General features: G+C 37.8%; 2 protein-coding genes across 6 annotated transcripts; one reads left to right on the top strand and one right to left on the bottom strand.

The window, feature by feature from the left end:
- Nucleotides 1-201: 201 nt before the first annotated feature.
- LOC5517003 lies at nucleotides 202-5,850 on the bottom strand. Of its 4 annotated transcripts, none has more exons than XM_048724782.1 (6): nucleotides 5,702-5,850; nucleotides 4,545-4,617; nucleotides 3,713-3,749; nucleotides 3,137-3,185; nucleotides 2,300-3,054; nucleotides 202-1,771 (listed from the first exon to the last, which is right to left on the bottom strand). In XM_048724782.1, the coding sequence occupies exons 2-6, from the start codon at nucleotides 4,584-4,586 to the stop codon at nucleotides 1,506-1,508; spliced, it is 1,149 nt and encodes a 382-aa protein (XP_048580739.1). In that variant the 5' UTR covers nucleotides 4,587-4,617; nucleotides 5,702-5,850; the 3' UTR covers nucleotides 202-1,505. The 4 variants fall into 4 exon arrangements, with proteins under 4 accessions (XP_048580739.1, XP_048580738.1, XP_032242999.2 ...); XM_048724781.1 differs by lacking the exon at nucleotides 5,702-5,850 and adding an exon at nucleotides 5,164-5,449; XM_032387108.2 differs by lacking the exon at nucleotides 5,702-5,850 and having other exon boundaries at nucleotides 2,507-3,054; nucleotides 4,545-4,868.
- A 1,312-nt stretch (nucleotides 5,851-7,162) lies between these two features.
- Nucleotides 7,163-15,904, top strand: LOC5517004 (DDB1- and CUL4-associated factor 7). 2 transcript variants are annotated; one of them, XM_048725830.1, is made up of 10 exons: nucleotides 7,163-7,493; nucleotides 7,721-7,822; nucleotides 9,072-9,167; nucleotides 9,567-9,680; nucleotides 9,862-9,936; nucleotides 10,471-10,562; nucleotides 10,799-10,916; nucleotides 12,788-12,905; nucleotides 14,046-14,222; nucleotides 14,642-15,904. In XM_048725830.1, exons 1-9 carry the CDS (start codon nucleotides 7,326-7,328, stop codon nucleotides 14,216-14,218), a joined length of 1,056 nt encoding a protein of 351 aa, XP_048581787.1. In that variant the 5' UTR covers nucleotides 7,163-7,325; the 3' UTR covers nucleotides 14,219-14,222; nucleotides 14,642-15,904. The 2 variants fall into 2 exon arrangements, with proteins under 2 accessions (XP_048581787.1, XP_048581786.1); XM_048725829.1 differs by having other exon boundaries at nucleotides 9,564-9,680.
- Nucleotides 15,905-16,761: the final 857 nt, after the last annotated feature.

The raw sequence follows: 16,761 nt of genomic DNA, 5'->3' as shown, positions 1-16,761 counted from the left end.
TATAATTTTCCAGTTTAGGACAATCGTGGAAAGTGCAAGTATAAACTTGGATTTATATATCCTTCCCCGATACACTCCTTTTTAAACAAAGCTGAATTTATAAATGTACCTTGACAGACTTTGAATCGTTTGAATCAAAGAGCACTGGGTGAGATTCAGTCAAATGAATCTGGAGGACTGAAGAGAAATCATCAAATGAGCTAGTTGTGGCGGTTATAATTGAAACCTCATCTGTATCTATACTGAAGCCTAATAAATACAAAAAGCCCAAATAGTCGTGTTCGTGAACCAGAAGAATGAATACAATACACCAAAAACTGGAATCCGACTCGGCCAAATTTTCGTCTTTAATAAGACTTCTTCAGGGCAGACTGAAGAAGGTAATTCGTTACAAGCTTATTTACATAAGAATAGTGGCGCGAGACGCAAAAACATTACCTAATTTACCTGGCACATTCTACTTAATTTACAGCCAGTTCTAAAATCTTCGAGTAGGTGTAGGGGTGCTATTAGTAAGGTACCTATTGTGGCTTATAGTAAACCTAGGAGTTTAAAGGATATGTTGGTGCACTCCTCTCTTAAAGAGGATAGTATTTAGGTTATAGGTTGTCGTAAGTGTGGCGGTAAAAGATGTAGGGTGTGCAACTTTCTTGAGACAGGGCAGGAGTTTCGCAGTACGGTTACCAGTAAGAAATATGTCAATTAATTTTGACTTGGACTGTAATTCGGATTTTGTTGTTTATCTCATTACTTGCTCTAAGTGTAGCAATCAGTACGTAGGTTCTACTATCAATAGTTTTAGGAAGCGTTTTAATAATCACAAAAGTAGGTTAAATAAGCACCCTAGTTTACCGGTTAGTGAAAGAGTTAAGGATGACCTTATCTACCAACATTTTCAATGCGACAATCATTTAGGTCTTAGTAATGTAAGGGTACAACTTATATATAAGTGTAAATCCCAGGCTCAGCTTTAGGGAAAGGGAAGGTCAGTGGGCTTATCGGCTTAAGTTTATCTAACCCGCGGGGTCTTAATAGTGACGACTTTTTTTGTAGTAGAAACCCGCGTAGAGGTATATAAATTCTTTTCGTCCATAGCATTTTAGAATGTGCGATTTTTTGTCAGTTGTAATGTTTTTGCGTCTCGCTCCACTACTCTGATTTAAATAAGCTTGTAACAATTCACCTTTTTCTGTCTGCCCTGAAGAAGTCTTATTAAAGTCGAATTCCAGTTTTTGGTGTATTATATTGAAGCCTATATAACCTTTAAATTCTAAGAACATACCGGACTCTTGGTAAGATTTCTATTTTTAAAATTACGGATAAAATAGACTACTGGTGCGTGAGTTTGCTTAGGGGATCAGTAGTCATTATTGAAGACCCTACGAGTCTAAAAGTAACATTAACATCTTAATTTTCCGGTAAAATGTTAAGCGAGAACTTTATTAGGGTTCGAAAACAGAATGCTATTTGATTTTTTCCATTCAGCACCACATCCCCATTTGCTTCTATTTCCACGGAATCAGGGTGAATTCAAGCTTTTCGTAGTACTGGAACCCATTCGACGTGATAAAATCCCCAGGGTACTCCCGTTTGGTGCCATTTTTTAACTGACAGATCCCCCCATCAGGACGATGGTTGAAGGATACACACGCAGACGTGCGCGCGCACAACACCATGCACAGGCGATGGTCGAACTCGGTGTGAGAGGAGATCACGTGACCTGTAAGACTGCCCGGAAGGTGCTGGAACACCATGCGCTCATCAAGTGGAGCTTACAAGGGAACATCAAGTTAATATCTTTATGTGTTAATTAAGGGTTAATCAATCATAAATTAAATGTTAATTAATTATTATTGTATTTATTCAATTTGCTATAGACCAAGGGCGGTTCCTAGAAAGCAGGTAAGCGCTAACCCAGGGATGAATACCATTATTTTGACTGCTTTCTGGGAACCCGGCCCGGTTTCAAATTTACGGCCTGTTAGCAGACTTGATTATTTCAACTCATTTGTTCTTATGAATAATGTCTTATCGCTCAATTAACGCCAAAATAAAATACAAAATATTCCATAGGAGCCTTCTGTCTCCAAACGTACGGACAAAAAATTCCAACCAAGAAAAATATTGGATCGCCCACCGCCCTTCGCGTCAATTGCGTAACATGCCCCCCCCCCCCCCCCCGATAGCCCCACCTTGCCCATACAAAACAAAACAGGAGTGGGGGACTCACCTCTAAGGTCATCAAGTTCCCCGCGACTCTTTACGACACCAAACACATACACAGGAGTGGGGGACTCACCTCTAAGGTCATCAAGTTCTCCGCGACTCTTCACGACACCAAACAAATACACAGGAGTGGGGGACTCACCTCTAAGGTCATCAAGTTCTCCGCGACTCTTCACGACACCAAACAAATACACAGGAGTGGGGGACTCACCTCTAAGGTCATCAAGTTCTCCGCGACTCTTCACGACACCAAACAAATACACAGGAGTGGGGGACTCACCTCTAAGGTCATCGAGTTCTCCACCACTTTTCACGACACCAAACACATACACGTCCATTATAGCGCCGGAAAATTTCTGATCCGGAAATGCGGTACTCAAACTATCCCCTATGATAGGTTTTGATGAGGGACCCCTCCACTCCTTCATGTCAAACACCAACGATTCAATCTCTATGGTATCGAGGTAAAGTCTGACCAGGCCTGATTCCTTATCGAAGGTTACGGCCACGTGGTACCACCGACCGATCGACACGACTTTTGACGATAGTATTTGATTAGGAGTCCCATCTTTGTAGTAGCGTTTGAACAGGAGTCTCTGTGAACTGCTTAATGCAAAGGTGAACTGTTGCGGGTCCGCCCAATCTGATATAATGGTTTGCGTTATTTGCAATTTTGCTTTTATTTTGATCCAAGCCGCTATGGTAAAGCTTTTTCCTCGGAGATCAATCATGACAGGGATTTCCGTGTAGCACTCAGAAAATTTGTCATACGCCGTTGCTCGTGTGCCGGGGTAGAAACCGACTTCGACGATAGGGCTGTTTTCATGGCTGGAAAAGTTTAACCTTATCTTATAAAGCCGTTTTGGTATTACGTTTATATGCAGATTGTAATGATGATAAAGTGACTTACCGCAGTCCCACATCAGAGCCGTCAAGCAGCCAGTGACCAATCAGGTCACCTAGAAACAATATAATTATGGTCAGACAGACATACAGACAGAAAGACATAGAGACAGACAGACAGACAGACAGACAGACAGACATAGAGACAGACAGACAGACAGACAGACAGACAGACAGACATAGAGACAGACAGACATAGAGACAGACAGACAGACAGACAGACAGACAGACAGACAGACAGACAGACAGACAGACAGACAGACAGACAGACAGACAGACAGACAGACAGACAGACAGACAGACAGACAGACAGACAGACAGACAGACAGACAGACAGACAGACAGACAGACAGACAGACAGACAGACAGACAGACAGACAGACAGACAGACAGACAGACAGACAGACAGACAGACAGACAGACAGACAGACAGACAGACAGACAGACAGACAGACAGACAGACAGACAGACAGACAGACAGACAGACAGACAGACAGACAGACAGACAGACAGACAGACAGACAGACAGACAGACAGACAGACAGACAGACAGACAGACAGACAGACAGACAGACAGACAGACCTTGGGTGACCCTTGCCATCACCAATGATAGTAGAACCTGAAAAGAAAAAGATATGTCATGAAAGAAACACAGGAGTTTAGAATTTTAATTGTGGTCTCTTTTTATACGTTTTAATTCGTGTTTCTATAGATGCGAGTTATTGATTTTTGCCGTTTTGTGCATATCCTGTGGTGTGACGTCATATCACGTGATATCAGGTAGTTTCATGGGATTCTAACTTTTAGTTGGATTCTCGAAAGAGGGTCAGGGAAGCAGCATTCCCAAAAAGACAAAGGAGTAGACTCAAAGGGTTGTTGGGGACAAGGGATGAAGCGATGAAACTTTGAAAGAGATGAAAAACTTTTATGCATAACGTGAATGTTTCAAGGGTACACCTTAGTTGTGATAACAACAAATTTCTTATAATCTTGTATTGATAGAGAAATATATATTTTAGGGACGACACATTGAAAGACAGGCGTTTTTGTCAGTTGTAATGTTTTTCCATCTCGCGCCACCATTCTGGTGTAAATAAGCAATTGTAACGATTCACCTTCTTCAGTCTGCCCTGAAGAAGTCTTATTAAAGACGAAAATTTGTCAGAGTCGAATTCCAGTTTTTGGTGCATTGTATTTTAGGAGTGAGATGTAGTTATTAGTTGGATGCTATCGTTATTGTATAAGACACTTCAATTCTTGTTTTGACACGGAGATTTTGACTATATAATTCAATAAAAAACCATTTACGAACCCTGAAATCCACGAAATATTTCAATTTAAAAAACAATATCGTCGTCGCTGAAAAATATGTCAAATATGTATGTCGATTTCAAATAACAGAAATCGTCCAAACCTTATGAAGGAAATTACTCAGTTGCTTCAGCTGTGGTGGCATAACCAAGTAGCGACGATGATTTTTTTTGGCTCTGTGGTAAGAAAAAAAACAATTCAATATTATTATGTCCTTGATAGAGCCAAACTCATACATGTTCGCAAACTTTTAATAAGGGTTTGAGCTTGTTTGACTTTGAACTATCTACATGTAACTATACTATCGGGGTAACGAAAAGACTCTTTCAATAATATTCTGAGATCGCCGGATAAGGCATTTGTGGCACTTGGTATCGATACAGGTAGAAATAGGCGCAGGCCTAGGGCCAGCATCAATATTTCAGTTGCTAGGCAAAAGCTAGCCACTGGATGATAAATCCAACAAATTTGCGTATAAAGCAATTTGATTTTTTCAAATCTGACACTTGAAATCAGACACTTGAAATCAGCACTCATCTCTCACTCTCGCAGGTACACATTTTGTGGGTGTAATTTTACAATTTTGCCTATATAAAATTCCATTTTCTTCTTAACAACAAAAAGAATCAATTTTAAGAATATTTAAGTGGGAAAGAATCTTTTGGTAACACTCCAGTTTAAGTTAATAGAAAAAGATTTGCCAGATATAAATCACATCTTACCCTGTTTTCACTGCACAACAGTGTTGTCATCTAACAGACCAGGGTTGAAGGAAGAATAAGGCGGAAAACTAAAACTTTTTTTGTTTCATTATTCATGATCAGACTTTGGCCGGAGACTTTGGCAGACGTCATACAGCTCTCTTTCTTTTCAGGATGAGAGAAAACGTTTGTCTAGAGTATTAGACTAGCAAGTTTTCACCTCTATGATTAGTATTTTTGTAAGATACAATACATAATACATCTTCAATGGATAAATGTTTCTGGGAAGTTTCAAGATATTAGGTTGTCATTGAGATGCATAAGTAATGAATGACTTTAGCCTAATAGATATAAAAAATAACAGTTTATCTACAAAACAAAATGCCCTTATAAACAAGAAACAACCTAAGGACTATATATGGTTCCTGTCCAACAGGGAAAACGTAAGATAACATAGAAACGTCTTTACGCATCCCTTCACGTTTACAAAAAACTTAGGTATGGTCATTAATTATCAACAGAAATTGGCATCAAAACTTACATAACTTACAAAACTTACATATCAGCAGGTGCTCCGGGTTAAAGCGCCGATCGCAGCAGTCACGCATGCGCAGTTGAGGTGAATGTTAACTGTCACCCGTCTGTCTATCTAATAGTTCTAAATTTATTTTTTCCCCTTTGTATTGCGACTAACGAGCTGAGAATCAACAGGAGGCCAAGCTCCACAATCATAATAAGTCTTAGCCTCGTTCCCACGCTACTATTGTTTTTGCTGAGCCGCTTGTCGGTTAATGACGTCACTTAAAATTTGCCACTCATAAAGCCTGGCAAAACACTCGAAACCGGCAAATCGACTTCGTATGGTGCGAATTTGAGCGTCTATAGCTTATAAGGGATAATGTTATTCGAGTGTTTAATATGAAATCAGTCGAGTAGTACAAATTTACACATCTCAGGCCTGTACCCATATAAAGAAAACGTTGTCGTTTTAGGGGTCTGGTACCGTGCAATTAAAGTTTCTTTTCAGAGCCTTTCTCTGTTGACTGAAGATATTCACAGTGACTGTTTTTCTCTTTTGAATACAATTCATAAAGTTTGCGAAGCACCTGCGGTACGGCAGCCTTAAGACAAGAATCCGATTTTCCAAATAACGACTATATTAGTTTCCTTATATGGAAGTGACCGCGTCTGGGAAAAACGACAAGTTTTGGCTATTTTTTCTTGATATGAGGGTTTTTCTTGAGGGGGGGGGGGGGGTGAGTTTTCTGATAAAAATCTGACGTCCCCCGAAAGAACACAAAGGGAATTTTTATGCCTTTGCAGTATCTCCAAGGGACGTTTATTGTCGGATTTGGCTACAAAAAAGTCTGACTTATGGATTGATGACATACCAGAGTGATTTAGCTTATTGGCCGTTGTGTGTGTATGTGTGTGTGTGGTGGTGGTGGTGGTGGTGGGGGGGGGGGGGGGGGGGTGCGTTCGCACCCCCTGTATCTTACTACTAATGGTTTTTTCTCATGGTAAATTCTCATTCTCAAAGCGCAAGAATAAATTCAGGGACGTTCTCAATTTCCTCCTTTGTCCTTCCCTTGTTTTTCTTTTCACTTCTTTCCGGGCAGAGGATCAAATCGAAGGCTAATCCCATTTACTCTGTGGCCGCCCTATAGCTACACACAAAGGTGAAAGAGAGTTGACACGGTTGAGAAGGTCCTCTTGTTGTTGCACAAATGGCAGTTTTCTCTCTTTGCGGCTCAGCTGTGGGGAAACTTGGATAGTCTTTAAACCCCGGATCTCGTGATAAAGAAGACTTGACGACATTCTATTTCTACAATTCATTTGAAACAAAATTATAAAATCCTAACCCTGATCATGACAGAGAAGCTTCAAACATATACCCGGTTTAGCATAAATAGCTTTAGACGTCAATATCCTGTCTAGGACAAAAACGTCAAAAACCATACCACCCTATTTATAAGCACCAACTGATATTAGTTCGGGTTTCCTGTTTAAGTCCAGTCCCTCTCGGTGGATTTCCATGAAAACGAGGCCGAGTCCAGCTTTGTCAGCCATTTTGTTTTCTATTCAACTTCAAACTCTGTGTTTACATTCAGCATAGAAGACTGTTTCTTTATATTTTGTAAAAGACGCTTGGCTAAAAAAAATTGGGTAGTTCATGCTACACCATGGCAATGCTTGCTCCCGTAAGCCAGCCACAACCGCCATCAGGAAAAAGAAAAGAGATTTATAAATACGAGGCGCCGTGGACGATCTATGGCATGAACTGGAGCGTTCGAACAGACAAGCGATTTCGTTTGGCTCTTGGCAGTTTCGTGGAAGAATACAATAATAAAGTAAGTAGGGCTAAATTTTAGCCGTCTTTCTATATAACCTGTTGTTTTGACCTTCAGTATATAACATCTTTTACAGTTTGCAGTATAAAAAGATTTGTCACCTTAGTTTGCGCGGCAAAATATGACAAGCTAAATTCTTTGACGGCCTTTTGGTTTTTATACTTTCTTTATTCAGGGGTATCTATTTTTCTTGTAGGTGTTTTATTAGCATTTCAAAATCGTTCCAGGTGCAGATTGTTATGCTAGACGAAGAAACTGGCGAATTCACCGTGAGATCAACATTTGACCACCCATACCCAACTACGAAAATTATATGGATACCAGATAACGTAAGAGTCCGTTAATCTAGAGACTCTATTAAAAACTACACGATTGCTAAGCACTATAATTAAAAAAGGAATCATGTGTTATAAATGAATAATACATTTGTTGTGGTTTCTGGCTGACCTTGGCAGTCAAACACCAAAAACGTGGATTTTTTTTCCTTGTGAAGTAGCTGGTGAAAAAGGTCAGTTTCTTTATTATAAAGTAGACTCTTTTTTTCAAAAAAATGTCTGCTAACTAACAAGCATGATTTAAACAAGGAAATAACTCCCAGTTTAGACCATTTATGATTTGACAATAGAAATAGCATTATCTGGGAGAAAGAACAAGTGATACACCTATTTCAAATAAGGTTGTACTCAGAGAATCTGTATATCATAACCCACAGTGCTTCATTGGTATCATATCATAAAAATTGATTTAGTTTTTGCCAAACGCGGTCGCTTCCATATAAGGAAACTAATATATTTCTTATTTGGAAAATCTTCATGATTTTTGTACTTTTTAAGGTAAGCGTACCCTAGGGGCTTCGTAAACTTTATGACTTGTAACCAGAAGAGAAAAACAGTTACTGGGACCGTCTTGACAAGAAGTGAAGTTTCCTTGGTACCAGACCCCCAAAACGACAGCGTTTTCCTTATGCAAGTATATAAACAAATAAGCATAAAAAAATACAAATCCAAGTTACAAAAGCTATAGAATTCTTGTTTACATTCACATAGCTTTCAGATACAAGATTCAGCCGTTTATATGCTAGCCATGAACCACCGCGGGTTACCACACATGGGTTCTCCAGTGCAACCTTATTTGAAATAGTTGTATATATATTTGTGTGAGGTAAAAGGAGTTTGTGCATGGAGATGTCACTAGGGCATTAAAAAACTGATTTTGATCAACCAGAAAAAAATTCATAAGATTTATCAACGCTGACACATATATCCTTCTCATTTGTTTGGCAACACAAGAAACCCTGTCACGTTTACATGAATTAGGAAGGGTATGCCAGTATATGTGCCAGGTATGCAGGGGGGGTTCTTTTTTCGTGTTAAAATTTAAGGTAGGTTGTTGTACAGTGAGTCTTTAATGTGGAAGGATGACCCTATGGAAACTAGGAATTATGTATATTTTCCTTTAATAAAATGGTCAGGGTACAGTGGCCCTAGGAGGACTATATCAAATTGCAATCAAGGTAAAAAAAAGTTTTAGAATGACTATGGAGATATGACAGTTTTCTTTTTTGATTGTGCTTTGTAGAATTCATACCCGGACTTAGTAGCAACATCAGGAGATTATTTGCGAGTGTGGAGAGTTGGGGATTCAGATGTCAGACTTGAATGTCTTTTAAACAATGTAAGTATATGAAAAAGGTTTTCTTTTATAGATAACATTATTTGCCTTCCATCAGAATCTTAGTTTTTTGTACTACATTATATGATAATTGTTAAGCCAAATATTAAATCACTTTCCTCCATATCCACATGGAATTAATACAAAATGCTGACACTGTGTTTAACTGAAAACAAAGGAGCCTCTTTGGAACATTTTTAAAAAATATCATCAATTTCAGATTACTGCATATATTTTTTTAGATTATCTAATTTAAATGGATAATTATTATCTACCAAATCTTAAATAGCTATGGCTTTCTCAGTCTCTATGCTTTCTATCTAGGATTCATATCGGTTATAAGAAAAGAAAAAAGTAACTGGTAGTTAATATTACTTCTTGTTGTGTCTTTCATTACTGGAGAACAAAAATTCTGACTTCTGTGCGCCATTAACATCATTTGACTGGAATGAAGTGGACCCGAACCTCCTTGGGACATCAAGCATTGATACAACCTGCACCATCTGGGGACTTGAGGTAAGAAGTGAAATGCAGCTGACTCAAACCCTTAAGGGATATAAAAACATTTAGAATTAGCAAGGTGTTTAAGTTATCCAAAAGTAAATGTGACTAAAAAATATCATTAAAAGACCCCGCTGTATAATCACAGTGCTTTACATTGCACTGCGATCTTTTCATGAAAACTATTTTTTGTTAGACTGGACAAGTGCTAGGACGAGTAAACATGGTTTCTGGACATGTCAAGACCCAGCTCATAGCTCATGACAAAGAGGTGTGTATCAGTTCATAGCTCACAATAAAGAGGTGTGTATCAGCTCATAGCTCACAATGAAGAGGTGTACATATCAGCTCATAGCTCACAATTAAGAGGTGTGTATCAGCTTGTAGCTCACAATAAAGAGGTGTACATATCATAGCTCACACTAAAGAGGTGTACATATCAGCTCATAGCTCACAATAAAGAGGTGTGTATCAGCTCGTACAGTGGCTCACAATAAAGAGGTGTACATATCATAGCTCACACTAAAGAGGTGTACATATCAGCTCATAGCTCACAATAAAGAGGTGTGTATCAGCTCATAGCTCACTAGAAAAAGGTGTGTATACATTAAGCTCATGACTCATGACAAAGAGGTTCAGGTTTCATAGACACTAATGGCAGCTGCCAATTATATTATGAATTTTGTACAGTACATAGCCCTTGTTTACAAGATTCTTTAGATTCTGAGTCTCAACTAAAGCATGATACTTTATGTACATTGCGTATCATTTTCTTTGACCTGACCATGTTGCTTTTGTGTGTCAGGTATATGACATTGCATTTAGCAGAGCTGGTGGGGGTAGAGACATGTTTGCCTCAGTTGGTGCTGATGGCTCTGTCAGAATGTTTGACTTAAGGTGGGCTATGTAGAAACTTGGTATATACTAAAGAGTTTATAGCTTTAATCTTGAAGCGATTGGCAAAAAATAAAACATACATAATATCAAGATTGAGCTAAAGTAGTTAGTTCGTTTCTCATTTAGAGTTTCAAAAAGTTCAGATTTCAAGGAAGAAATGATGAGCTTTTTCATACAGAAGAGTGTCATAATTACCAGGATCTTTATTTGTAGAGTTATATATTTTACTCTCTTAGACATCTGGAGCATTCTACTATAATCTATGAAGACCCCCAACACAGTCCACTGCTAAGACTCTCCTGGAACAAGCAGGACCCAAACTACTTGGCTACTTTCTCATTAGACGCCATGGAGGTACACTCATTTTTCTAAGCTATTTGTATTTTACTTCGTTTCGATGTACAGGGGCTCCCTAAAAGACAATTGAATTGCTTAACCTGTTGAAAGTTTTGGACTGGTTTACATCAGCAAGTGAAATTCTACTTAAGCTACAGTAGCTTGGCTGAAGAGAACTGATCTATGTGTGAATATTTGTACATATAGTATTTTCTACTTGATTGTGATGGGAGCTGTTCACTGATGAAGATTCAGTAAGATGTATTGGAACATTTGATACCAATCCTATTAGATATCAAACCTATATCCTATTAGATATCAAAAACCTACTGTATATCCTATATATAACACCTACAGTACTGGTAGCAAGTATTATAACCTCCACTCGCGAGTGTCAAGTTGAGATGCATATTCTACTTGAGAGTATTTTTAAGAGTATCGACTCACTGAATATTTATAGACTTACCGTAACGGTAGCAAGTTTCATAACCTCCAATCGCTGGTGTCAAGCCTATTAAGTCTATGAATATTCTGTGAGTCGATACTCTCAAAATACTCTTGAGTATAATATGCATCTCGACTGACTCGACACTTGCAAGTCAAGGTTATGATACTTGCTACCGGTACTGTATACAGGATTTGTACAACTCCTTGAAAACCGTGAAAGAATTGAATTTTAAAATTTGAAATTCAAGGTCTGGAAAGTGCTTGAGTTCTTATCAACAGTCCTTAAAAGTCCTTGAAAATATGATAAAAGAAACACAAGTAATGCTTATTTTTGCAAACCATGGTTTTGCCTTTGTTGGCCAGGGTGACCTCTGTAATTTTTTATTTAAAAATAACATAGCTGAAATCTGCAGTTAAATCCCGCATAAGAGATGAATGTACATTAGGACTGATTTTAAGCTGACTTCTCTGGATTCTGACCCAAAGCTGGAGAGAATTGAGATATAGTTAGCTTTAAAACGCTTCTTAAGTACTTATGTATCCCGGAACTAAAAAGCATAAAATGGCTTTTAAATATAATTTTAAGTCAAATTTCAGGAACCATTTAGGATGTCAATTAGATTTTTTTCTTTTTGTGTTTCAAAACTGATCTGTTTTGTTATCACAAACACTTGATTTTGAGGCCTTAATGTTACGCAGATCACCGTCTTCGAAATAAAGTTACACATTTTGCTAAACAATAAGTGTTGTTTGTTAGATTTGCAAGCTTTCGCTTCACTATTTAAAATGATGCACAACTTCACCAAGTGCTGTGTTCCCTGAATGAACACTAACGCATACTTTACATTGTAGTCGAAATCAAATCCTGTCACACATTTATGTTCCTTAAAGCTGGAGAAATAGTCTTTCTGTAAGCCTCCTCACTCAGTCGAATGCACTGTGAATTTGTGCTAAGGAAATGCAAAAGGCTTTGAAATAAGAGGAAGAAGAGGAATAGAAGTTTGAGAATCTCACAAATAGTTGAAAATCTGTAGGCGAACATAGAACATTGGAATCACTGTTTAATAACAATTGCTTGCCAGTGATTCATTATGCTTGTGTATGTTTCAATGTACAATTAAAAAAAAACTTTGGTAAAACTTGGGTAATGTCTGTATGAATTCTTTGTTAAATTTGTCCTTGAATTTCTTAAAAAAGTCCTTGAAAAAGTCCTTGAATTTGATTTGTGAAAAATTGTACAAACCCTGCTATACCATCTACAATATGTGTGTTCTACTGTATCATTCATATGTTGATTGTGTACAAATCTTTTAGGTAATCATTTTGGATGTGCGTTCTACTGTATCATTCATATGTTGATTGTGTACAAATGTTTTAGGTAATCATTTTGTATGTGCGTTCTACTGTATCATTCATATGTTGATTGTGTACAAATGTTTTAGGTAATCATTTTGGATGTAAGAGTACCTTGCACACCTGTAGCAAGACTGAATAACCATAGGGCTTGTGTGAATGGCATCGCATGGGCTCCACATTCGTCATGTCACATCTGTACTGCTGGTAAGAGTAACCATTTGCCCATTTCATTTGGTCAACTATTTATTATGTAGGTCAACCATTTATTATAACTATGCCTTTTACTTAAGAGGTGCTTTTAGCCTGTATGGCACTGCAGAACACAAAGAGTAAGGGAAAATCACATTTGGGTGTTGAAGGAAAGAATTTCCCAGACACCATCTATATGTGCAAATTGCTGGCTACAGTGCTTTCTGTATCAGGAAATTCCTACAATATACTTTCAAAAACAGAAGATAACTGAATCTTGAAAATTGAATCCATTAATGTTCATTGTACCTATAAAATATTATTATTGTTCAAACTTTTCTTGTGTTTGTTTTAAATTCCATTAATAGTAAGCGACCAAAATTTCTTTTGAAAGAATTCCCTTTTCTTATATAATGTCATTCTTCCTGCCTACATAGTCCAGTTACATTAACATTCTGTGAAGCATTATCACTTGCAAACAGCGACAAAAACTATCCATTACCATGAATTAAATATCCTTAGAAAATGATCACTGCCACTCGACCAATCAGCTCTCTCCATTTCAACCCCCTAAAACTCATTAGTGTTTTTGACAGGGGATTCTCCCTTTGCTTACTTTCTCTCGCCGAGTGGTTTTTACAGTAAAACCGTGTGCTTTCTTTTTCGGGGACGGAAAAATCAAGCGCTCCGGCTTCGAGTCGTGCAGTGATGACTAGAATTTGAACAGAGCAAGAAATCCAGTTTCCTTTTTACACAATTGACTCGTTAGTATGGCCTTCAACAATAAGATATTATTTTAATTGTTTTACATTTAATGATGTTGATTTGCCAGTGACATCTAGTATTAAAGTATTTCAAAATGTCTCGTGGCAGTGCTACGCACTCACAGATTTTTGTTAATTTGTGCCCTAAATCCCATGGAACACTTGTGTCCATTACTAACCCTTACTTAGAAACGTTATGAAGGTATCTAAAAAGAAGGGTCAGTACGCAGCTCTTACAAGCTGCGATTTGATTGGGCAAATGAACAATACCCGCACCTCAACATAAAGAACGAGAAGAATAGAGACAAAAGAACTCCTTCGTAGAACAAAGATAATAGGAGACAAAGCAGCTGCGTACTTATTTAAAAAGAATGAGGTTTCTTTTTTCTAGGGGACGACCACCAGGCCTTAATATGGGATATTCAGCAGATGCCCCGTGCCATAGAGGACCCTATTCTAGCATACACTGCTGATGGCGAAATCAACCAGATTCAGTGGGCAACAACCCAGCCTGACTGGATAGCAATATGTTATAATAAGTCTCTAGAGATCCTTAGAGTATAATAAGGTATGTATAACATAGCCTGTGGATTCCACAGGAATCCCGAATCTCCAGAGAGCCAGTTAGCAGGCTACCTTGTACATGACAACATACCTTTCTCTTCAGGGCACAATATATATATATATATCAAATTTTACTTCTTTTTTAAAGTACACAACTTATCATTGTGGTCACAAATGGGCTAGATAAACGGAGTCCAATTGCTTGTTCAGATAAAGCTCTGCTTGTTTCAAATGGCAAGGGATCAGTTCTTGTTGCAGCCATCTTTCTAAAATCCAAATTGAATTTCACTCAAACTCTGAATGCTTCTGTAAACAACAACTCTTACAGTAGACAGCTGCAACTTTCTTTCTAAATAGTGGTTGTATGCTGTTGACTGATGCATCATTTAATCTAACCCTCTAATTGATTTTTCTTGTTTTCAGGTTTGCATAGGATGTCACTTTTAGTCATGTTTTAATTCTTATCCTTCCACAACTCGACAAGAGAGTGATGAGATATTTCTCAACAATTCCTTATCGTTTTCAGACCACCAGTGCCCGGTGCTCAAATGTGACCTCATAGGTACTGTTTCTAAGCAAGTGCTGAAACTATACCAATGAGTCATGCTATACTTGCCAGCCTCTGACATCCATCACAGTTAGACACTAAAGTTATTGTTTTATAAAGGAGCATATCGGAGTTAACCATGATACATTCATTTGGCAGCTAAAGTCAAAACATTTCAAATTGTTAGGAGACCATATGTATTGTATATTTATAGCCTCATAGAAAGAAATTGTAGAACACATTGCTTAATACAATACAATGTTTTCTAGGAAGGTTGAGTTGGCCCCTTTGAGTTGTTAAAAGCTGGCATTCCATTTTTAAATTATTATTTTCAATTATCTGGATTATTCCCCAGAAAAAAATAATTGTATTTTTATGACATCACAACATAGTGATATGAGCATGCATGTTGAAGATATACCAACTGTTTAATGAGAATGCTCATATTGTTATGCCATTACTGGTGTGTTGTACTATGCAGTGGCAGATTCAGGGGTGGCCCTGAGGTTTCAATAGAACCACATGCTTGTGTGCTTAGTTTACCGCTGTTTTTTAGTCTAGTGGCTTCTCAAAGTGGTAGTTGTATGAGTTACATGACTAGATCACTTCTTAATCTGTCTAAATTATACATATGCAGAACATATAACAGTCACTAAACCTTCCAAAACATTCTTCAAGAGTTTTATTTTACCATAAAAGTAAAGTTTTATTTATTTATATGAAAAAATGTGAAACACAGTGAAACCCTGTTGAACCAAACCCTAAATTGAAATGTAAAGCAGCTTTAGTTTTTTTCATGGAAAGCTTGGTTAGCAGAGTTTGAATTATCAGGTTTCCATGTTATTAATATTGAAAGAGTGATAGATGATGGAGGAATCTATACGAACATACACTTACTCAAAGGCATCAAACTCAACATGTTTTCACCAAATTTAAATATCGACTGGCTAGCCTTTCACTTATTTCATTTTTATGAACACAAGACTAGTCTGAGTGAAAAAGCAAAAGATACTCCAATTTGCAAGTGTAATTCAATTCGATTTCAAAAAAGCAATTTTTGCTAGCCAGATGCTTATTATCTGAAAATGCAGTGTACTTGTGTTTGTGTACTTGTAATAAAAATGATTACTTTTTGTCAATCTTGTTAAATCATGTTTCTCCCCCAATAAAGCCCTGTCAGTAGCCACACCTCCAGCGTCTCTCTCACTGAACCCTAGTCACTAGCCACACCCCGGTACCCTCTCACTGAACCCTAGTCACTAGCCACACCCCGGTACCCTCTCACTGAACCCTAGTCACTAGCCACACCCCGGTACCCTCTCACTGAACCCTAGTCACTAGCCACACCCCGGTACCCTCTCACTGAACCCTAGCCGTGTTCAGCCGAGCGTACCTAATTGTCCAACGGCGCCGGTCAAGGATTCAAATCGCTGCTTACTCGTTTTAAAAAATGGCTAGCGGCCGGGGAAAATGATTTAGCTCGGATGTTTTGCCACATTTCGGATGTAAGTGTACCCTGGCATAGGTCTGCGAGATAAAAATATTTCGTTTGTATTTTCCTCGCGAATTTCGACGGTATTTGAGTGCTACCGAAAATGTAGCCTCCAACCTTGTTTCTTTCCTTAGTAGGGGGAGAGAAGTCATATATTCCGTTGAGAAAACCCCCCAAAATCGTATATTACACATACATTTGACAACAACAAGGCATTTTCTAAGTTTTAAGGCAATTTTATTGGCAATGTTTCACAAAAAATCGCGACTTCAATCCACTCGACTTCTCTTATTAACTCTTAATTTTTTTTCTTTCTCGATTTGTGATTGTGTGTGTGTGTTTTATATAAGTATGAAAAAAAATATGAAAGCTCTCCTAACAAATATTTATATAACTAATCTGACTGTCCGAACTATCAAATATGTATTTTCTGTTAAGATTTAGGAGGTCCGTCTCACTATGTAAATTATTATATTATTATTTTTATTTTTTTTTTTTTTAAAT

This window comes from Nematostella vectensis, chromosome 3, assembly GCF_932526225.1.
Source record: "Nematostella vectensis chromosome 3, jaNemVect1.1, whole genome shotgun sequence".
NCBI lineage: Eukaryota > Metazoa > Cnidaria > Anthozoa > Actiniaria > Edwardsiidae > Nematostella > Nematostella vectensis.
This window is presented reverse-complemented; position numbering and strand designations above follow the sequence as displayed.

Coding starts and splice junctions, on each gene's coding strand:
- LOC5517003 (XM_048724779.1), bottom strand. CDS start 4,679: ATGTATGAGTTTGGCTCTATCAAGGACATAATAATATTGAATTGTTTT. Junction 3,186..3,712: donor GATGGCAAGGGTCACCCAAG/GTCTGTCTGTCT, acceptor TATTGTTTCTAG/GTGACCTGATTGGTCACTGG. Junction 3,055..3,136: donor GGCTCTGATGTGGGACTGCG/GTAAGTCACTTT, acceptor AAACTTTTCCAG/CCATGAAAACAGCCCTATCG.
- LOC5517004 (XM_048725829.1), top strand. CDS start 7,326: ATGGCAATGCTTGCTCCCGTAAGCCAGCCACAACCGCCATCAGGAAAA. Junction 7,494..7,720: donor TGGAAGAATACAATAATAAA/GTAAGTAGGGCT, acceptor AAATCGTTCCAG/GTGCAGATTGTTATGCTAGA. Junction 10,917..12,787: donor TCTCATTAGACGCCATGGAG/GTACACTCATTT, acceptor CAAATGTTTTAG/GTAATCATTTTGGATGTAAG.